General features: G+C 49.5%; 1 protein-coding gene and 1 pseudogene across 1 annotated transcript; one reads left to right on the plus strand and one right to left on the minus strand.

The window, feature by feature from the left end:
• Positions 1 to 66: 66 nt before the first annotated feature.
• Positions 67 to 21,741, minus strand: Smpdl3b (sphingomyelin phosphodiesterase acid like 3B). Its single transcript, XM_028888143.2, has 8 exons — positions 21,432 to 21,741; positions 11,320 to 11,533; positions 10,461 to 10,558; positions 6,613 to 6,756; positions 5,574 to 5,746; positions 3,762 to 3,942; positions 3,547 to 3,680; positions 67 to 688 (listed from the first exon to the last, which is right to left on the minus strand). The coding sequence occupies exons 1-8, from the start codon at positions 21,490 to 21,492 to the stop codon at positions 323 to 325; spliced, it is 1,371 nt and encodes a 456-aa protein (XP_028743976.1). The 5' UTR covers positions 21,493 to 21,741; the 3' UTR covers positions 67 to 322.
• Positions 1,680 to 1,776, plus strand: LOC114706024 (annotated as a pseudogene).
• Positions 21,742 to 22,618: the final 877 nt, after the last annotated feature.

The following is a 22,618-nucleotide window of genomic DNA, read 5'->3' on the forward strand; positions in this document are numbered from 1 at the left end:
AGGGGTTTTGCAATCCGGGGCCCATCTTCCTGGTGGCTCATTTGACTATGGCAATCAAGTGCATAGTAGTTTGAAACATATGTATTAAAGGGAATAATGCACAAAGACATGTACCACGAGCATGTTTTGTGGATAAAACGTGAAACTTGGAAGAAATATGCTTCTTAGGGACCTCTCTGGTGAATCCAAATGTCCCATCCTAGTTTATTCTCCGCAGACACGGGAGACTGATGGCGACGGTCATCTCTCCATGGGGTGACACTGCCCAATTTTACCGGGAGAAAGGTAACCCAGTAAGAGGGTAGGTTGGCATTGCCTACAGTCATAGCACCACCAATCCATGCAGGCTTGGCAGCAGAGTCAGCATGAGCAGGAGACCAGGCACCAGCTGAGAGCCAAGGCCATGCAAGCAGGTAGCATAGGTGTTGAAGGCCACCTGTTGCATAGCACACACATGCTCAGTGCGGCAGATGTCCCCACAGGTCGAATAGTCATAGCTGACTGAGTTATAGATGTAATAACGTTGCAGAATGTGCTCGTCACTGGCGATGCGGGTCAGGGCCATATGCATGGAGCTGATGCCTGCATCCTGCACCTGGTAGGCGTCTGTCAGGCGGTATTCCAGCTCCCAATGTGGGGTCTCTTGTGCATTCGCCTGACTCAGGTTCAAGAAGTAGGTCACCATGTCCTGGATTAGAGACACGGGGTATGCCAGTAATGAATAGTTGTTTAGTTCTACCCACAACCCAGCCTGTCCCCAGGCTCTCTAGAGCAAATATAACAGCTGCTGTTTGTTACTGAGCATTCAAGCCAGGTATGCCTAGGGGCAGACACCCTGTGCTGGGTTCTGACGAGGTACCTGCACCTATACCCTCATTCTCCTGATGAGGACACGGAGGCCTAAAGAGGTTGTTGCAGTTTGAATCGGAAGCATACCCCACAGGCTCGTTTCGAATGTTGTTCCCCAACTGGTAGCACTATTTTGGGTGGCTGTAGAATTTTTAGGAAGCGGATTCTAGCTGGCAGAAGAAGACCTTTGAAGCTGGTGCTGGATCCATCTCTGCTTCCTGCTCAATGGCAATGAGGTGTCCCTGACACAAGCCACAAGCCTTCCCCACCAGGATGGAGTAAAACACTCTGAAACCGTGATGTTGGTATTGTGGTCACAATACTGCAAAAGGAATTTTATGTTCTCAGCGTGTATAAGTATTCAGTGGCAGGGGTGGGATTAGAACCCACATTGCTTAACTCACTACGTCTGTTTCCTGCCCTGCCAAACTGGCAGGACAGGCTCCCCACAGAAGCTCTGATGCTTGGTAAATCTTTACAGAATGACAGGGAGTAATCATTGGCAGCGGGGGTGGGGGTTGGGGGCCGTGAGGGTGGTGGTGGTGGTAATGTGGTTGGCTGGCAGAGGTTATAGAACTGTGGCTGTTGGGGTTCACATTCAAATAGGACTCTCTAGGACTCAGCGGTGCCTTCAGAATGGGAAACGCTTTCCCGTGAAACATCTGGTTATTACAGACAGATAAGAGGAGCTTCGGTGAACAGGTGGGAACTGAGTGTGCCGGGCACAGGGCATTGTTGCTAAGTCCTCTCTGAACTGTGACTGCCACTGAACAGAGGAAGCAATGGAGTGGCCATGCACACAACAGGATATACTCTTAAAAGTCCTCAGAGTGCTCGCTTCAGCAGCACATATACTAAAATTGGAACAATACAGAGAAGGTTAGTTAGCATGATGACACGCAAATTCGTGAAGTGTTCCATATTTTTGTGTGGTTTATAGGCTTTGATTATTTTATATATTTATAAATGGAATTATATATATGATTTATATATATGTGTGTGTGTGTGTTTGTATGATTTATCAAAAAAAAAAAAAAAGTCCTCAGGCCTGGGGCTAGCAAAATGTATCCCCAGAATCCACATGGAGAAAAGCAAGAACTAACTTTGGCAAGTCATACACACACATATAATTTTTTTGCAATATTTTTTTTTCAGTCCTTAGACCTGAGCAGGAGAGATGGGTTAGTGTTTAAGAGTAGTTTTAGTTTTAATTTTGTGCGGTAGAGTATACGCAACCTACATGCAGGTACCCACAGAGGCCAGGGGAGGGCGTCAGATTCTCTGGAACGGGGGCTACGGGCTGTTGTGAGCTGCCTGACATGGGGGCTGGGAGCCAAAGGAGTGCCATGCCAGAGAGAGCAGCACATGCTGTTAACCACTGAGCCACCCCTCACTCCCAAGGCCACTTTCTGCACAACTATGAGGAAAGGGATGTATCCTAGTGCGCACTCCCGTGCACTCCCGAGCACACACTCAGACCGAACAGGGTATGGAGGCTCACAGCTGAAATCCCAGCACTCAGGAGCCTGAGGCAGAAAGATTGTATCAGGGCTGGAGAGATGGCTCAACAGTTAAATGCATTGTTTGCTCTTCCAGAGGACCCAGGTTCAATTCCCAGCACCCGCATGGCAGCTCACAACTGTCTGTAACTCCAGCTCCAGGGGATCTGACGCCCTCACACAGACATATACGGGAAACACCAATGTGCATAAAATAAATGATCATTATAAAAAGAAGATGACGACGAAAGAAAGGTCGCATCAAGTATATGGCGACAAATCCCGGCTCCGCAGCCTCTGAAATGCCTGTAGGATCAGATACTTGTCAGCACTCCAAGCCACCACCCGCTGGCAGCTCTGCCTGTGCCCTGGTCACAGCAGACAAACCTAGTGTCTCTTCATGTTAAGCCAGCGCTTGGCCACTGAGCTGCAGCCACAGCCCCCCTACCTCGCCCCCACTTGGAGGCAGGGTCTTCTCACTATGTTATTGTCTGACCTTGAACGCACTGTGTGGTTCATTCAGGCTGGCTTTACATTTCAGTCCTGTGCCTTGGCCTCCCAAGTGCCTGGATTGCTGTCCTGTGCCGGCAGCCCCAGCCACCACCCTGCCTTTCCTGCCTCCCGTGTTGAATTGTATGGATTTGTTTCCTGTCGTCCTCCTGTAGGGATTCTGGTGAAGGAGAGCAGTTATCTGCTCTTTGTGTTGAACAGGGCCTGGCATGTGGCAGGTGAGTAGTACATTCTGCTGAATGAAGGGAGTAGCGTTTCTTTGTCGTTTCAACAACCCCAGAACATCTTAGGAGGTGAAGATGTCCTCACGGTGTTAGGGGCGGGGTCCTAGTTGATGTATGGAAAGGGGCAACGGACTTGAGCTCAGACTGTGGGGAGTCTTCCATCCCAGCCTAAGAAGAGGCAGTTTTATCTTACGGTTTGTAAGCTGCGGAGAGGCAATATGAAGTCAGTGTTTCAGGAAGATTAATTCCTCCTGGGTGTGGCAGCAGGTAGGGGGCAGTGACAGTGATCCGGGACAAAGAAAGACTTGGGGGAAGAACTGACCTGATGAGGTGGCAGGTGGCGCCAAGGTTCGAACCAACATTCCCTTCCAAGACTCAGTGGAGAGTAAGTAGCAAGCAGATTAGGAAAGGTAGTGATACATTTAGATCCCCACCCCCGGCCCCAGCAGACCCACACTCCTAACCTGCAGGTTCAGTGTGACTCGATCATACTCAAAAACACGGATGCCTGGGTTGTTGGCTCCATTGACCACTCCAGGTAATGTGGTCTTCCATGGGGTGACCCCAGGTGTGAGGAACATGACGCTTATGGGGGCACCTTTGGGGGAAAAGACAGCAGGCTGAAAGGGAGTATGGGAAGAGGAGACCGGCAGGCGGCCAGCTCCCTTGGATGGAGTACCTGCACTGTTATAGAACATCCGGAAGCTGTCGGTATGGTGGTGTCCAAAGAACTGCCCCGCTATGACACGATGGTGCGTCTGGACCACCTTCAGGTACTCCTCGTTGAAGCTCTCTCGGAACCAGGCCTTGTCCTGTGTCTTCTCAAAGAACCCTGGGGGCACGTGGCCAATAATGTACACCTGCGAGAAAGAGGTACTGGGGTCAGAGACGCTCTCTCCAGGCCCCCACTTCCACCTTCCCAAACCTGCCCAAGTCCTCAAGGGCAGGCGGACCGGCAAGTGCATCTCCTCTGAACGTAACCCCAAAGCACCTCTTCCACAAACCCTTCCTGACATTTCAAAGGATGCTCTTCTCTTCTCAGCGCTGGGACTGATCCTCCATGGCTGTGTGAGGACACTACACCGTCATGTGCATTTGTGTTTTATGTTCCTCACATCACCCAGGCACTTGGTCACCATCACAAAAATGTAGAATGAAGGCAGAATTAGGAGCATGTGCTTAGCCAGGGATGGTGGCACACCTTTAATCCCAGTACTTGGGAGGCAGAGGCAGGAGGATCTCTAGGAGTTCAAGGTCAGCCTTGATAAAGATAGAGTGAGACTGAGCCTTGGGGTCAAACTGCAGCTGGCCACCAGTGGACTATCATCTCTCTGAGCTTCAAGTTTCTCATTTGGAAGAGTATTCACCTGGGGAGTGGACTGGCTGATTGTGTGTGTCAGCTTGACACAAGATATAGTCATTAGAGAGGAAGGAGCCTCAGCTGAGGAAATGCCTCCCTGAGATCTGTAAGGCATTTTCTCAATTAGTGATCAATGGGGGAGGGCCCAACTCATGGTGTGTGGTTCCATCCCTGGGCTGATGGTCCTGGGTTTTATAAGAAAGCAGGATGAGCCAGGCAGCGTACGCCTTTAATCCCAGCACTCGGGAGGCAGAGCCAGGCAGACGTCTGTGAGTTCGAGGCCAGCCTGGGCTACAGAATGAGATCCAGGACAGGCGCAAAGCTACACAGAGAAACCCTGTCTTGAAAACAAAACAAACAGGAAAAAAAAAGAAAGAAAGAAAAAAGGAAGCAGGGTGAGTAAGCCAGGAGAAGCAAGCCAGTAAGCAGCTCCCCTCCATGGCCTCTGCACCAGCTCCTGCCTCCAGGATCCTGTCCTGTGTGAGTTCCTGTCCCGATTTCCTTCAGTGATGGACTACAGCGTGGAAGTGTGAGCCACATAAACCCTTTCCTCCCCAACCTGCTTTTTCATCATGGTGTTCCATTGCAGCAACAGAAACCCTAAGACATGGAGTTGCTATGAAATGAAATGAGGGGTCCATCTAGAATGCAGAGCCGTGTGCCTGCTGCTGGCATGACATGAAGAGCTCTCATGGGGGCAGCCCTGAAATCCTCCTGGGATGTGCTGGGTGACGCAGTGACCCAGACATGAGCCGCTGTGCCAGTCCTGAGTAGCTACTGGCCCAGCGGACGAGGTGGACACACCTAACATCCGGGCACCTCCTTGGGTACACGGTGTGCACGCCCTACTGCTGTGGGTGCGGCAGCGATGGAAAGATGTCTGAACTTGGAGCGAGGAGACTGAGGTTCTAGGCTTGGCTCCATTGCTTATTGTGTGATGAGCCCGTCACGGCTCCTTGAGGCCCCAAGTGTCTTCACATGCAGTGGGTTTCCGGTCCTCAACTCACAGGGCTGCTGTGGTTGGAGGAAGCCTCCTCTGGGATAGGCTGACACAGGACCTTCTAGGATGCCTAGTGGGAGACTATTTTCAGGAAGTAGCCCAGGGGCACAGGAAGAAGCAGGAGGGCTTACCATCTCCCCGTCCCGGGATGCATTGCTCAGCACCTCTCCCAGCCACTGGAATTGCTGGCCGGGGTCGGCCATGCTGGCTGTCCGCTCGTTGCTGCTGTAGTACAGATTGGTGTTGAGGACCACAACTCGCCCTGCCCTGCTGGGACCCGGCAACTTCTCAGAATAGAAGGCACCTAGGATGTCACAGCCAGGGGTAGCCTGAGGTGGGGACCTCTGCCACCCCGCACCTCACTTTCTGACATCTTTCCCTTGAGCCCCCTCTTCCCATAGGAGAGGCATTTAGGGGCAAGAGCACAGGTTCTGTAGCTGAGCTGTGCCACTTGGGCAAGTCAGTTCCTTCATCTCTCTCTGCTCTCAGTGTTCCTCATCTGGATAATGGGCTAACAATGATGCTTAGTCTCTATCCACACGCACTGCTGACCATCTTCCACTCAGCTGTCTGCCCCAGGAGCTGACCTATTTAGACGAAATCAGTGGGCTTCTGTGCCCACTGGGCTATGGTTTGACCAAGGAGGAGTCCCAGCCAACGGAGACCCAGGTAAGAGAAGGAAGCAGGGTCAGGGACATTTGAGCTGGCTGTGTGTCTACACCAGACATTCTCAATTGAGTGATGTGGCCTCCAAGGGAACATCTGTCAAGATGCTCAGAGACACATTTGGTGGTCACACTGGAGATGGCATCTAGTAGACAGTGACCAGAGACACTTCTAAACACCCGACTATTGTAGGGACAGAACAGTCCTGCCAGAGAAGGAACCAGGCCGCCCACAAGGCCTGTAGTTGCTAGGAGACTCCAGCAGGGTGCTGAGGATAGTGCCTGGCACTTACTGGCTTATGATCATCCTTGCTGCTCTGATTATTAGCTTTGGGCTTTGGATCCTGGTCCCAGCTCCCTTGCCAAGCTGTGTGACCTGTCAGTCTCCTCTGTAAAACGGGGATAAAATCTGTACCTATTTCAGGGCTTGTTGTGAATACGAAATCAGATCAGACCCTGTCTGACACGCAGTTTGTGTCCATACGGTAACAAGCGCCATTAATACCTTCTTTGAAGAGAGCGAAGGACTCATTGCTAAGCCAGGGTCTCCACAGTTCCGCCACCCGATTGTAGATGCTGTTGCTCTCGGCTGGGAACTGGTTTTTAGGGTGAAAGTCATGATTTCCTAGAGCAGCATAGACTTTAGTATCTGAGAGAAAAAGAAGAAATATTAAGAAAATATGCAAGGGCAGCCAGCCCTCCTCAGCAGCCACTGGCCCTCCAAGCCAAAGGGGACGAGAGATAACACAGATGAGCCGCATCCAAAGATAGGCAGAAAACCGCATGAGATAGCATCTGACTGAGCTCCACTGAGGGCCGGGAGGGAGGAGTTGTGAGCTGCCCGGTCCCATTTTCTAACTCTATCCTAGCAGGGAATACCCTGACCAGACCCATTTCCTAACTCGATCCTAGCAGGGAATACCCTGACCAGAAAGGAGGCCCCTCAGTGGGTAACAGAGAGAAGCAATTCCTTATGATGACCAGCCACTTGTGTCCCTGTCAATTACAGATCATCTTGCTTCTGGAAGGAGGTCTGGCTCACCTCGAGAGATCTTAGAATTTTTCCTCATTCACGTAAGTCAACAAATGTTCTACTGCACACCACCATATGCCAGCACGGAGCTGGCACCGGCTCTCAGACCAGAAGCATCGCAGTGCAGTACAGAGCGAATAATCAGAGCCCTGGGGCTGCCTACTCTGGGAGGGGTGACAAAGGCTAGGAGTGGGCGGGGAGATCCTCCTTCAGGTGGGCTGTGAATGAGGCTAAGACGTTCAGGGGAGCCCAGCAGGCTGCCTCCTCATAGTCAGCCTCATGTGCGCTTTGTTATGTTGTTAGTTATAGTAGTAATGGTAGGTTTTGCTTGTTTTGTTTTTCCCTGAGACACAGTCTCACTGTGACGCCCAGGCTAACTTTGATCTCTGGATCCTCCTGCCTCCACCTCAGTGCTCCAGTACCTCAAGCTCATTCCTGCTTTCTGTTAGTCTCTGTGTCTGGCATGCAGTAGGTGCTTAATAAATATTTAACAATGAACAACAACAACAAAAATTTCTTGGAAAAGCCAGGCATGGTGACATACACCTTTAATCCTAGCACTCGGGAGGCAGAAGCAGGCAGATCTCTAAGTTCAAGGCCAGCCTGGTCTAGGTAAGTGAGTTCCAGACAATGATGTTCCAGGACAGTCAGAGTTACATAGTGAGACCCTGTCTCAAAAAGGTCCCATTTAAACTGAGCCTGGTGGCAGAAACTTATAATTCCAGCTACTCAGGAAGCCAAAGTGAGAGGACTGCAAATTCAAGTCCTGCTGGGCCCCAGATGAGTTCAAGGCCGACCTGTTGAACTTAGTGAGACCTGGTCTCTAAATGGGCTAGGGCTATAGTCCCCGGGAGAACACCTATCTGGACTAGCAAGCGAGAGGCTAGGGGTTCAGTCCCAGTACCTCAGAAGAAGGAGGTGGACCCATCTGAGAGAAAACATGAATCCCTGGCATCCCAAGTGCTGATGAAAAAGCGCCTACTGTTTTATGATCGAGTGTTCCCACTTTCCTCCATAAATGTCTGTTCATTGACTGTATGGATGACTAGACTATCTTATGTCACCTGCAGACAAACCCTCGGGACAGGCATCATAATTCCCCCCTTTTCCCAGGAAAAAAAACAGATGCTGGATGAGATCACCCAGCTTATGGGAGAGTAAAGCTGGGGGCCTGCCTTGTTGCCGTTCTCCTGGTCTCGCCTTGTACACCTAAGTTCTCAGCCTCTCTACTACACAGAGGCAAGCCCAGTGCGCCAAGTGGAGAGAGGAAACAAATGGAAGAAAACTACAGAAGCAAAGCTCCCCAGGTCAGGCCTTGGTTCTCTCCACCCCTTCTGTTTCCTTTTGCAGGCTGAGGGTCCAACCCAAGGCCCTTGCATGGCGGGCAGGCTCTCTGCCACTGAGCCACATTCCTGGCCCCTTGCTCTTTTTGAAAGAACTCTGAGCTCCCTGTGATGCAGCTCACATCTCCAGAAGGAGGCCTGCTCTGCTTGGTCCGTGTTTTAATTCTCTCTCACTTCATCCAGCCTGGTCTCATTTTCACCTCTCTCAAAACGAGGCGTGTCTTCCTACCATGGCTCTGAGAACGCACCGGGTCATTCCTTATCGGGCAGCACTTTTTCTTTTTCACATGGCCATATATAAAATGAGTCCCCTTACAGCCAGTGGCACCTTCAACATTAGCAGTTTTAATAAACGTGACACAGACTACAGAATCTGTCATTTTTACACGTCTTAAATCGTGGTCAATGAAGTGTTTCCTGGTTTTGTTTTGGTGTTGTGTGTGTGTGGTGTTTGTGTGTACATGTGTGTGGGGGTGCACTCACCTCTGTGGGTGTAGATGGAGGCCTGAGGTTGACAGTGGGATGTCTTCCCAGTTACTCCTCTGCCTTAGTTTTGAACTTTCTCACTGTCATCTTGGCTAGAGTGGCCAGCCAGCACCCTGCAAGAACTGTCTGTATCTGTCCCCCCAGTGCTGGGTTTACAGATGTGTGCTGCAGGGATCTGACCAGACTTGGGTCTTCCTGTCTGGTGACCAGTGTTTTCCTACCTAGCCATCCACCCAGCCCCAATGAAAGGCTTCCTTACTCATTATTTCATTTTTATTCGAGAAGTCCTGTGTGGACCAGAGGAAAGAGGCTCGGGATTGGATATGAGTCTGAATCCCTCACTAGAAAGTGACTTCCGAGGTATCAGTCCCTAACTGCATGGGGGTAATAATAATAGAGCTGGGGGTGGGGCACACAGCCCATTTGGACCCAAAGTAGCAACCCCTGCTGAAAGATGAACAAATCTATCTCCGTGGAACACGCAGGGCTGAGTTAGATAAGCGGGGCAGATCCCGGTGTCTCTGCAAACGTTGGTTTCTATCAAGGGAGGAGACCATGGGAACAAGAGCAGGGCTCAGATGGGAGCAGAGCCCCACACTTGCCACATGACCTTGACCAGCTGACTTGACGCCAAGACTCACATTCCTCATTAGGAAAACTAAGCTGGTAACAGCTCCTATCTGTGGTTGTCATGACAGCGAATGCACTAAACCTGCCAAATTCTCAGAGCAGTTCTTGGTACTTAGCACTTGTGTGTGTGTATATATATATACAACTGTTGTTTATTTTATCATGATTCCGTATGTGGATTTGGGGGCCCATGAATATGACCTTTAGAAGGAGATGGGGTAGACACTGGCAGGCAGCTTCCTCAGGTCCCCAGCTGGCAGCCTGTGGACCTGATTCGGCACCCAGAACCTGTTTTGCACGGCCCATTTAAGATCATCCTCAAGGGCCAATAGGTGGGACACACAGCCCCTCTTTTCCTACCATGTCCTCCAGGTGGCTCACTCACTTCCACTCCCTGCCAGTTCTGCCTGTTCGAAAGGCTTCGGAAGCTCTGAGCAGCAGCACTTTGGCTGGCAAGCAGCATCCCCCAGAGGCCTGACAGCCAGACGGTCTGCAGACAGCAGATGCCAACGCCAGCGTCAGGGCAGGATACAAAGGCCTGAGTGAGCCTGAGTGAGCTTGCCCAGGGATGCCTGTATGGAACTGTAGAGCCTGGCAGGTGTGAGTCTGGCATTAGACAGTGAAGAGGTTAGACGGAGGAATGGCCGGCTATTATTTTAGTGGCCACCTGTGTTTCCACAGGCCAGTGAACGGAGAAGATTGTGTGAAGGTGAGAGATAGTTGCCATCAAGCACCCGAAACCCGGAGAGCAGCCGCTGTGGTCAATGAAGGTCTGAACTCCAGCTCTCCTACTGCTGCTGTGGCCCATGCCTGACCCGCTGGGGGATGAGAGAACACTGAGGATCGGACAGTGAGTCCTACCTGGGAAGACCTCCCTGATGAGGCTGGTCAGACGTTCCACAATGGCCAACACAGCTGCCTCCCCTAGCCTCTCGTTGGGGACGTGCGGTGTGTCATCCCTGTAAAACACCCGAGGGACAGTTGGGACAGGCTTGAGACAGGGTTTCTCTGTGTAGCCTTGGCTGTCCTGGATCTTGCTCTGTAGACCAGGCTGGCCTCGAACTCACAGAGATCCACCTGCCTCTGCCTCCGGAGAGCTGGGATTAGCCCCCCTTACTGTAACAGTGTTACAGTTTTTAAGGAACACTCCTCAGAGGTATCAGAGCCCGTCCCCTAAAGCAAGACTCCCAGAAGGAATCTATTAATTCCTGGGCCCAAGAAACAGAGGACTGTCCAAGCCCTCCTGAGACACTGCCACATTCCTTAAGGGTGTAGCCTTTCCTCTCCCCCGGCACAGGGTCCATCGGGTGGTCACCCCACATCATAGTGAGGGACAGTCAAGAACATTATGGGTTTCATTCCACCTGGAGAAGTGTCCACTGAAACTGGCAGAAGCACCCGGAGCCATGCTCAGCAGCCTCCGGGTCACCACTTCCTGTAGGAAGTCCTTTTCTGTCATGTAGATCAGGTGCCTGGTGCAGTTCCCACACCTCTGCAGGTGGTCCTCTCTCCTGGCTTTATCCTCTGCGAGCCTGAAAACCCTTTGAAGGCCAGTCCCTGGCTCTGCCATCTCAGATCCCCAGGGCCTACTCCATGACTGAACACGTGACAGGCTGATTTACCACGTTCTCTAAATCCTGGATGTTCAGCTGAGATGAGGATGAACAGGGACAGAGGAGGTAAAGGGCCCGGCTCACATGTGACATTTGACTACCCTTACCCTGTCCAGAGAATGAAGTCTGGCTTTGGCTCAATCTCCTTCATGGCGTAGATGGAAGAGTTGACAAGGACCCAAGGAGAATCACAGAGGTAGTCACCCCAGGGGCCGGCATTTAGCACAGGCTGGGAGCCGGCTGATGGGCACACCTGGAGGGGGTCTTTGGATACCGTGTAGTTGGGGTCTAGATGCAAGTCAGAGATGTGCCAGAACCTCCCTGTGGAAAAAGAGAACCTCCATCAATGCTGGTCTCCTCCCTCAGGCTGGATGAGGAAGAAGCCCCGAGGAAAACGCAGTTCCCACGCCCCTGCAGGTGGGTGAACACCAGGTGTCAAGAAAGAGTTCCAGAGCCCCACTCTGCCCAGCCTGTGATGTTTCCGTGAGGTTCTTACCATTGCCTATCCCAGTACCCACAGCAGCCGCATCGGGGATGGGGCCACATGACCCTCACGGTGCTGAGCGGGTGCTGGTTTGCAAGCAAAGGGAGAGAAGAGTGAACACGTTAAATACTCAGGCTCTGGATCCACCTAGGAGCTGTGTGGCCTTGGGCAAGTTGAGTCACTCTGCGAGCCTATCACTAGATCCAGACCCTGGCATACCCCGAGAGATGAGCAGAAAAAAATCTGCTCTGGGGGAGAAGGCTTACACACAAATGAGTTGGGAGAGCATGCAAACCCTAGGGAGTAAGTGTGGAAATGAGAGAGGATCAGAGCCGAGGAGGAACAGGTCAGTGTCAGGCCGGACGGAGCTCCACACATGGGCATGCTCACCAGTGTGGATTTGGGGCATCAGTACATGCTATGGGGTAGTGTGTTTGTTGAAGTGATTGCCTGGATTTTCCTCCAAACCACGGGAAGCTGGTGTAAGACAGAGAAAGGAAGTAGCAGAAGCAGGTGAGATGGAGCATGGAGCTGCTGTGACCAGCTTCTCGGTTTTGAAGACAGGACTGGCTTTGAACACCAAGATCCTCCTGTGTCAGCATCCCAAGTGCGAGGGCGACAGGTGTGCACTGCCACACCCAGCTCTCAATGACAGCGTCCTGAAAGTCCATCCGGCCTCTGCCCTCAATCCTGTTTCCCCCGCAGAGATAAAAGAGAGGCCCAGGATTACCTCACCCCCCACCTGCTGTTACTTCTTCCTTCCACTTCCTCTAACTCAGAGCAACTGTCTGCATCCTTCCCCACCGGACGCTCTGCCTGGGGTGGGACCGGGACATGAATGTGGCACCAAAACAGGCCCTGACTCTCATTCCTAAACGTTTCCTTCCAGGCGCCCTTGAGATCTTGCCCACCTCTCTTGACCTATGCCTGATTTGGGGAAGGGACCTGAAACTTGCTTACACTAAGATATAAATGACTGGTTAAGCAAATCATTGCCTCCTCCCTGGTACTTTACAGCTGCCCTGCCCACAGCCCTGGAAAGTTTGGACTACTCTCTCTGCTTTTCTGATAAGAAGGCAAAGGTCCAGAGGTCAACAGGCCTGAGACTTTGTGGACAATGGCAGGGGTCCCGTGGCTCAGACTCTCGAGGGAGATGTGATTGCTGTCTGGTGAACCCAGTACCTGTTTCAGATGGGCGTCTTGATTGACAGTATGTGCCTGCATTTTGACTGCTTTACCCATATGAAGTCTTTGTTTATCATGGGAGAGGGGATTTAACCTTTCCACACAGATTTCAACCCCTAATATATTTGAAATTATTCCTACAGAAACAAAACTCAAAGCCAGAATAAAGGAATTAAACGCCCCACTCTAACCAATGGTGGACGAGCTTTCCAAGCCCCTGCATCTGCTGGCTCCTGCATGTGTCTGGTGTCCTTGGGAGACCCCGGCAGAGGCTAATGTTCTGCCTCAAGGAGGAGTTAACCACAACACCAGCCACTTGGTTTCTCTGATGTCAGCCACAGTGGGTATTTCTTCACTCCAGAAGGTTCTGGCTGGTGTGGAAGGCTAGGCCAGTTATCAGTTTGTAGTAAAACTGAAACTGAGCCCAACTGCCTCCCTAGCATTTCGGAGTAGGGTGTGGTGTGTGTGTGTTGCTCTGAATCAAACTCGGGGCCTTCTGCATGCTAGGTAAGGGCTCTCTCTACTGCTGAGCCATACCCTAGCCTTCTTGTTTTGAGAAGGCTCTATTACGGTTCTCAAAATGGCCTCAAAGTCTTTGAGTTCAGGTGAGCCTCCCATTCAGCATTCCAAGCAGCTGATACAACAGGTATGTGTCACACAAAGTGGTGCAAGTAAGGATTCTTTTTTTAGGGGGAGGGGTATCTAGACAGGGTCTCTTGGTGGAGCCCTGGCTATTCCAGAACTCACTCTATAGACCAGGCTGGCCTCGAACTCACTCTGCCTGCCTCTGCTTCCCAAGCACTAGGATTAATGACGTGCACCACCACCGCCCGCCCGGATGAAGTAAGGATTCTTATGTTTACTTGATAGATGAAGAAACACAAGTTCAAAGTCAACCTGACTCGGAAGCTGGGATATAGTGTTCTTGTGGCAGTTAACCTTAGTCCCAGGAAGTTAGCTGTTATGTCAGCCATTAAAAAAAAAATGGGAGAGGGGAACAAGTATAGTCATGCCTATCTCTAATCCCAGAATCTGGGAGGGGAAGACAGGAAGAGCAGGAGTTCAAAGCCAGCCTGGGGCTAGAGAGATAACTCAATGGTTAAGAGCACTTGCTTTGTATGAGGTCCTGAGTTTGGATCCTAGTGCCTACATAACAAGCTGGACATCCCACTACTGTAAACCCAGCTCTGGCAAGGGTGGAGACAGGAGGATGGCTGGAGCTGGCTGGCTTCCAGCTCAGTTGAGAAAACACAAGCTCCAGCTTCAGGGAGAGACCCTGCCTCAAAGGAAGAGCTAGAGGAAGACACCTAACGCTTTCTTTGGGTCTCCACGCACTCTCACATACACTCACACAGGCACGCACATATTAATTAGTTAGTTAAATCTTAAAAAAATAAGAGCAGAGGCTTGGACTGGAGAGATGGCTCAGAGGTTAAGAGCACTGGCTGCTCCTCCAGAGGACCTGAGTTCAATTCTCAGCAACCACGTGGTGGCTCACAACCATCTGTAATGATATCTGGTGCCCTCTTCTAGTGTGCAGGCAGAACACTGAATACATAATAGTAAATAAATCTTAAAAAGAAAAGAGTAGTTGGCTTCAATCCAAGGATCTTGATAGAATTCAGATGCTTTATACAGACACATACTGTAAGACAGTAAGGGGCTATTCACTTGAGCTGTTAAGAAGGTAAGTCAGGCTGGGCAGTCGTGGCGCACACCTTTAATCCCAGCACTTGGGAGGCAGAGCCAGGTGAATCTCTTTGAGTTCAAGACCAGTCTGGGCTACCAAGTGAGTTCCAGGAAAGGCATAAAGCTACACAGAGAAACCTTGTCTCAAAAACAAAAAAAACCAAAAAACAAACAAAAGAAGAAGAAGAGAAGGAGGAGGGAAGGAGGAGGAGGAGGAGGAGGAGGAGGAGGAAAAGCCTCCCTGTGAGCCAGAGGCAAATATCTGTAATCCTAGCACTCAGGGACTAAGGGAGATCACACACAACTTTGAGGTCAGCCTAATCTACATCCTGGGTTCCAGGCTAGCCAGGGCTACTGTCTCAAACAAGCCAACAAAAAGTAAACCAAGGCTGGGTGGTGGTGGCACCTGCCTTTAATCCCAGCACTTCCCAGCACTCGGGAGGCAGAGACAGGCAGATCTCTGTGAGTTCAAGGCCAGTCTGGTCTACAGAGTAAGAGCCAGGACAGGCACCAAAACTACACAGAGAAACCCTGTCTAGGAAAAAAAAAAAAAAAAAAGAACCCAAGCTTGGCCACTCTTTGTGAGTCATTATTGCTCATTGCCAATCACAGACCCAGAGCCTAGGGCCTAGTGAAATATCTATGATCTAAAAAAAAAGAAGAAACTATTCCATCAAAATTAAAATTTTATAAATTCATCGAAGCCATAAACAATGTGAAATATGTTTGTTTGTTTGTAGACAGGGTCTCACTATGTAGCCCTGACTGCTGGAACTCACTCTGTAGACCAGGCTGACTTTGAACCCACAGAGATCCGCCTGCCTCTGCCTCCCCCGTGCTGGGACTAAAAGTGTGCACCACCACACCCAGCTATCACCACCATCTCGATCCCCCTACCCGGGCACCCACGTATTGGTATTACACAAGGTGCAATAACAAGCCCAGCTTAATCTCTTAATTCTTTTATAAAATTATTCTAATTGCATTATGTATTTATTTTGTATATGAGCTATGTGTAACTGTGTGTGTGTGTGTGTGCGCGCGTGCGCGCGCGCCTGTGTACACATGCCACAGTGTATGGGTGGAGGTCAAAGACAACTTTCAAGAGCCTCCTCTCTCCACCATGTGGGTCCCAGGGATTGAACTCTGGTCCTTAGGTTCAGAGGCAAGTGCCTTTTGACCCGGTGAGTCATCTGCACTTATTTACTTGAGTGTATGTGTATACGTACATGACAGAGTATGGAGAGGCCACAGACGAGCTGCAGAAGTCAGATCTCCTCTTTTTACCATGTGAGGCCCAGAGTCACCTCAGGTCATCAGGCTTGACACTAAGCGCATTTACGCTCTGAGCCATCTTGCTGACTCCCTCTAAGCTTTTCTAGCACTTTACCACGAACAAGCATGGCCTCCCTCCCGTAACTGTCACATTTAACCTCCCCTCTACCATCACCCCACTTTTAGGTCACGAAAGAGGTTTGTGGTCACACAGGTTTTCAAAGGCAAGACCAGTGACTCAGGACCCAGGTTTTCCGGATTGAAGCAGAGGGTTGATTTTGAAAAGGGATGGATGCCATGTGGAGTCAGGGAAAACCTCATTTATGAAGCCAGGCTTCCCCACACAGGCAATGGTGACTCGAACCAGGAACTTGCCCAGCTGAGCCTCAGTTTCCTCACTGGTAAAGCAAGAACGAAAGTGCCCAGAGAAAAGGGGTGCAGACGAAAGTTCTGTCCTGTGAAGCCCGCCAGGAGTGTTGGGGGGAGTGGGGGCTAAGACACCAGCCTTAGGACCCTTTCCCAGAGCCACACTGCCTCCGGAGGTGGCCCTTCCCCTCGCCTCCCGTCCCTCCCCTCCCCTCCCGCTCCCTCTTCTCAGGCCTGCTTCCTGCAGTGTCGGATGATAGTGCTGACCAGTTCTCGAGAACCTCTGCAACCCAGCTCCTCTGTTCCAAAGCTGTCGTCTGTCATCACGTGGAACCCACACCACAAAGTGCCCTCGGCCCCACGTCAGTCCTTTACTGCTGATACTCAGCAATAATCTAAAGTGCTTCACGGGTTGACAAGATGGCCCAGCAGGTAGACACTTGCTGCCAACCCTGAAAACCTGAGTTCAATCCTGGAGACCGCACATGGCAGAGGGAGAGAACTGACTGTTTCTTTTTTTTTCTTTCTTTTTTTGGTTTTTCGAGACAGGGTTTCTCTGTGTAGCTTTGCGCCTTTCCTGGAACTTGCTTGGTAGCCCAGGCTGGCCTCGAACTCACAAAGATCCGCCTGCCTCTGCCTCCCGAGTGCTGGGATTAAAGGTGTGCGCCACCACCGCCCGTTGAGAACTGACTTTTTCAAGTTGTCCTCTGACCTCCACACGTGCACCCTTACATAAGTTCAACTGTGTGTGCACATGGGCACACACACACACACAAAATAAATCTAATTTTTTTTTTTTTTTTCAGAGACAGGTTCTTACTATGTAGCTCTCGATTGTCCTGGAACTCGTTTTGTAGACCAGGCTAGCCTGGAACTTACAAGAGATCCGCCTGCCTCTGCCTCTGGATTAAAGGCGTGCTTAAGTACTCCAGTTGTAATTCCTTCTCTATAAACTAAGACCTAAGGGTCCTCTGCTAAAACTAACATTTCCTGTTCTAACTCCACAACCACCCCTCCAAACAGCTCCCCAGTTAGGCGCACCCATCCTGTCTTACAGGCGAGAAAGCTACCATGCTCCCTGGCCAGTCCTAACCAGTCCTTCTCCCTCAGCCTTGATGCAGCATTCAGGGACGTCCCCCTGACTTGCTGACTCACACTGGGGAGACTTGCCCTTCTCTGTGCCATCTGATGCAGGGGAATGAGTGGAGTATTGCACAGCTTCATGGGAGGAAAAGGATCTGCATACTGGTATCCTGACAGATAGCACCCCAGCTCTTGGCTAAGAATTGTAAAACCCACAGCTCCATGCAAAGTGGAGACGGGCTGCTGTCTGATAGGTGACTTGTCACTCTGCACATCAGGAAGGCCCTGAAAACACTTGCAGATGCCACAGGATTCTTTTTTTCCCCCCAAGAGAGGGTTTTTCTATGTAGCCCTGGCTGTCCTGGAACTCCCTCTGTAGACCAAGCTGGCCTCGAACTCACAGAGATCCGCCTGCCTCTGCCTCCCAAGTGCTGGGATTAAAGACATGCACCACCACTGTCTGGCTCTTTCTTTTTTTCTTTTTGTTATTTTTAATTCTGTGTATGTGAGAGTATGTGTACACTTGTGAGTTCAGGTGCCTGCTATGGGATGTCTTTCTGTATGCTGTGAATATGTGTTGCTATGATTGGCTAATAAAGAAGCTGCTCTGACCTATGGCAAGTCAGGTTATAGCCAGGCAGGAAATCCAAGAGAGAGACAGGAAGAAGAAAGGCAGAGGTAGAGGAAATGCCAGCCCACAGCCCAAGGAGCAACAGGCCAGCAGACTGGTAACACCACAGTCATGTGGCAAAACATAGATGGATAGAAATGGGTTAATTTAAGATGATAGCGCTAGCTAGCAAGAAACTTAAACCGTTGGCCATACCATTTGCAATTAATATAAACCTCTGTGTGTTTACTTGGGACCAAGCGGCTGCAGGACATGGGTGGGAGAGATTTGTCCCCACCATGGGGCTGCAGGACCAGAGAAACTACAGGTGTCTGTGGAGCCCAGAGGTGTGGGATCCCCTGGAGCTGGAGTTACAGGCAGTTGTGATCCTCCCACATGGGTGTTGGGAACAGATCCTCTGCAAGAGCAGTCCATACTCTTAACTACTGAGCCATCTCTCCAGCTCCTAAATTCTTTTTTAATTCATTTTTTTTTTCTTGGTTTTTCAAGACAGGGTTTCTCTGTGTAGTTTTGGTTCCTGTCCTGGCTCTTACTCTGTAGACTAGGCTGGCCTCGAACTCACAGAGATCTGCCTGGCTCTGCCTCCCGAGTGCTGGGAAGTGTTGGGATTAAAGACTTGTACCACCACTGCCCAGTCAAGACTTTGATTTTTTATTTTCAACTAAGTCTTAAAGGGCCAGTTTTCCAAGAACCTAATACCACTGAAAACGCTCAACAGCCGTTAAGTCTCCCTGCTCTTTCCCCTTAGTGGGCTATTTCTGCAGCACTTCACATTATAAACAGAACACAGCTGGACAGCCTTGGGTCCATGTCCAGACTCACCAGCTGCGTAATCTTGGGCTAGTTGCTTCTCTGAAGTCGTTTTTCTGCGTAAAATGGGAATGAAAACATTCACAAACTAAGGTATTACACACACACACACACACACACACACACACACACACACACACATCATGTGTTCAGGGGCTGGAGAGGTAGCTCAGTGATTAAGAGCACAGGCTGCTCTCACAGAGGACCCTGGTTCAATTCCCAGCACTGACAAGGTAGCTCACAACTGTCTTTAACTCCAGTATCAGGTCATCTGATGCCCTCTTCTGGCACACATGTTGCACATAGGCATGCATGCAAGCAAAACAGCCATGCTCGTAAAACAGTATTCCTTCAGCAGTGCTTGCAGACCTCCCTACGAAGCCTTTTCTGAGTTGTAACTCCAAAGTGTAACTTTTAGCTGGTGTGGTGGCGCATGCTTTAATCCCAACACCTAAGAGACAGAGGCAGGTGGATCTCTGTGAGTACAAAGCCAGGCTCTTCTACCTGGCAAGTTCCAGGCCAGCCAGGGATACACAGTGAGACCATGTACACAATGGAGTACTACTCAGCAGAGAAAAACAATGAATCATGAAATTTGCAGGCAAATGGATGGAACTAGAAAATATCATCCTGAGCCAGGTAACCCAGACTCAGAAGGACAAACATGGTATGTACTCACTCATAAGTGGATTCTAGATATAAAGCAAAGAACAATCAGACTGCAACCCACAGATCCAGGGAGGCTATATAGCAGGGTGGAGCCTAGGATGACTGTGGCTTATAATAAGTTTTGGTTTTACTCAATTACTGGGCAAGCTTTAGTGAAACATTTCACTATTAGGATAAGAATTTGTACCATATCAAGCTGATGAAAGAAAATGCTGGCTGTACTTTCAGAAGGGGAGGCTAAAATCTTTTTAGAGTATGGATTAGCCTATAGAAAAATGTCTGCTGTAAATCAAACAGTGAAGGGAAAGATGAACAGGAATCTCACTTACACAACTTAAATAAAACATAACTCTCTGAACAGTTGAACAGGCTTCTTCTATATCCCAGAAGCTAATCAGTATTTATATGTATAATTCAGCTATTATTTGGCTTAAAAGAGCTTATTGGGAAATGTTATCATTTTTACTATTTTCTACAGAGAAAATATTTTCCAGTTTTAAATGACCTTGGACTTTTGAATTATAGCCTGTTTTTATGTTCAAGCTATCTGTGTATTATTTCTCCTGCAGTTGTACATAAAATGTTTTTACATCCAAAAAAAAAAAAAAAAAAAAAGGACAGGGGCTGGCAAGATGGCTCAGAGGTTAAGAGCACTGGTTGCTCTTCCAGAGGTCCTGAGTTCAATTCCCAGCAACCATCTAGTGGCTCACAACCATCTGTAATGAGATCTGGTGCCCTCTTCTGGTGTTCTGCACTGTATACATAATAAATAAATCTTAAAAAAAAAAAAGGACAAATACTATAGAATTGTATTACATGAAATATATAGAATATACAAATTCATAGAGACAGAAAGATTTGATCTCAAGATGGAGAAGAAAGGAATATAGAGCAGTGATTTCCTCAGTACAGAATCTCTGTTTTGTGTGATGGAAAAGCCCCACAAATGGACAGTAGTATCAGGACATAATATCATGAATATAATAAATCAATATAATTAATGTAATTAATGAATATCATAAATATAGTTATTGAATGACTATTGCGAATGTAATCAATGAATATCACAAATGTAATTAATATCATGAGTGTAATTAATTAAATAAATAAATAAATAAATAAAAAAGCCATCTTCAAGGTCACCCTGGAATACTATGCATATGCATTTTTCTTGCTCATGCTGGGTTTTCTCCTTGGCTGTCGTTTCTTCCCAGCTAAGGGATGTTTTATTCCTGGAAGACCTGAATTTTTTTTCCTGCCTTCTTCCTGGTTCCTACATCCACCCAGGGTTCAGAGACTGGCTTTCCACTAATGTTTTTATGTTCTATTTTTATTTACGTTTATCTATTGGGCGGGCATACACCACTACGCTCGTGTGGAGGTCAGAAGACAACTTTTGGGAATAGGTTCTCTCCTCCGGCCATGTGGGTTTGGGGAACTGAACTCCGTTTGTCAGTCTTGGTGGCAAACACCTTTGCCCGCTGAACCATCTCGCCAGCCCTTAGCCAATATTTTGTTTGTTTCTTGTTTGAGTCTCGGGGATGGAATACACTGCCTTGTGCATTCAGACAATCACTGTGCCATAGAGTTACACCTGACCTTCAACCAGAAGTGTCCTGATTGAGTTCACAAATCTCTCCAGCCACCTGCTTCCTCTCAGTAGCTGGCTCATGTAACTAGACCCTAAGCCAAATCAGCGCGCTCCCCTGGCAAAGTCGGTGTCCTGCCCCTGACAGGCTGCGGCTCCCATTTAAAGTCCTCTGACTCAAGGAGGCTTTTTATTTATTTATTTTCTTTCTCGTTTTGAAACAGTGTTTCGTTGTCCTAAGTCGCCCTTGACCTCTATCTGCCAACTGAGCTACACCACACAATAGCCTTGATTGGCTGTCTATAAGTCTCTCCACTTGAACCTCTCAGCTCCTTTACCATTTTCGGCCTCGTTCTAGGAGCCATTCCCAGCAGCCCAGACCCCACCCCCAGTTGCCAGAAGGAAACAAAGACCGAGCAGGTTTTCCCCGCTGCCCTACCTAGTTCAGCCCCTGCCACTCCCCAGGGGGCCAGGAGCAGCAGCCACCGCAGCAGCGCCATCCTCAGGATCGATCACTCGACTGCGGCCGCAGCCCCTCCAGGTGTGTTCGCAGGCTCCCTCCAACCTGTGGCCAGCCACGTGTCTGAGCAGAACTTCCCGTCTGGCTGTTACCTGAGTTCCAACTTCTCCCTGGCGGCCGGCTGCTCTTGCTTTTCCTCTTTTGTCCAGCAGGGCGTGAGCTTGATTGGAGGAGAGATGTACCTGTCAGCACTGGAGGGAGGGCTTGCGCGTCTCTGTGGAAACCACATCTATGTTGCAAGATGCTGGCTGCCTTAGAGTCCCTGACTTTTCGAGAGAAATACAGAAGTACTGGGAGCAAAATGATGCGATATTTGCAGTTTGCTCTAAAATTATCTCGTAGAATTGAAGGCATTTCAGTTCAGCCAGCCGCCTTAATCGCCAGAAAGCATATGGCAAGCACCATCCGATCTCTGACTCATTATCTTCTCCTTGCAGAACAGCAACATGAATGAATGAATTCATTGACTGGCTTTGGCCACCAAAGGACTTTAAATGCTAGTTGGAGATATGTGAATACAAGAATCTAAACTTAAGCCAGGCAGTGGTGGTGTATGCCTTTAATCCCAGCACTCCAGAGGCAGAGGCAGGTGGATCTCTGTGAGTTCGAGGCCTGCCTAGTCTACAAAGTTGAGTTCCAGGACAACCAGGACTGATACACAGAAAAGTCTTGTCTCGAAAAACAAGACAAACAAACAAAAAAGACCCTAAAATTAAACCAGATGTGGTAGCGTTCACCTATGATCCCAGCACTCTTGATGTGGAGGCAGGAGGATTAGCAGCTCAAGGCCATCTTTGGCTACCTGATGACTCTGAGGCCAGTCTGACATTATTACAAACCAACAAAACTTAGAGTTCTTCACTGATCATACCAGGAACTGGGAACTACCAGAAATTGGGCAACAGGAAATAGTGTCTCCCCTTAGGAGACCAAGGGCGGGGACACCTAAGTTAGGTGACCTGAGAGGCCTGAGGAAGGATGTGACTCAGTCTGGGGAAGATGACGGGAGGTTGCTGGGAGGAGATGCATCGGCTTAACCCTCTTTGGGTTTTTGTTTTGATTTTTTTTTTCTTGTTATTAGGGATGGTTTGGGTTTTGTCTTTCTG

This window comes from Peromyscus leucopus, chromosome 2, assembly GCF_004664715.2.
Source record: "Peromyscus leucopus breed LL Stock chromosome 2, UCI_PerLeu_2.1, whole genome shotgun sequence".
In the NCBI taxonomy this organism is placed as follows: domain Eukaryota; kingdom Metazoa; phylum Chordata; class Mammalia; order Rodentia; family Cricetidae; genus Peromyscus; species Peromyscus leucopus.

What these genes read in the sequence shown, in the direction of transcription:
- Smpdl3b (XM_028888143.2), bottom strand. Translation starts at nt 21,492, where the DNA reads ATGGCGCTGCTGCGGTGGCTGCTGCTCCTGGCCCCCTGGGGAGTGGCA. An exon ending in CTTCGCTCTCTTCAAAGAAG is followed by an intron (nt 5,747 to 6,612) that starts GTATTAATGGCG and finishes GTGACATCCTAG; the next exon opens with GTGCCTTCTATTCTGAGAAG. An exon ending in GAGTCACACTGAACCTGCAG is followed by an intron (nt 689 to 3,546) that starts GTTAGGAGTGTG and finishes TCTCTAATCCAG; the next exon opens with GACATGGTGACCTACTTCTT.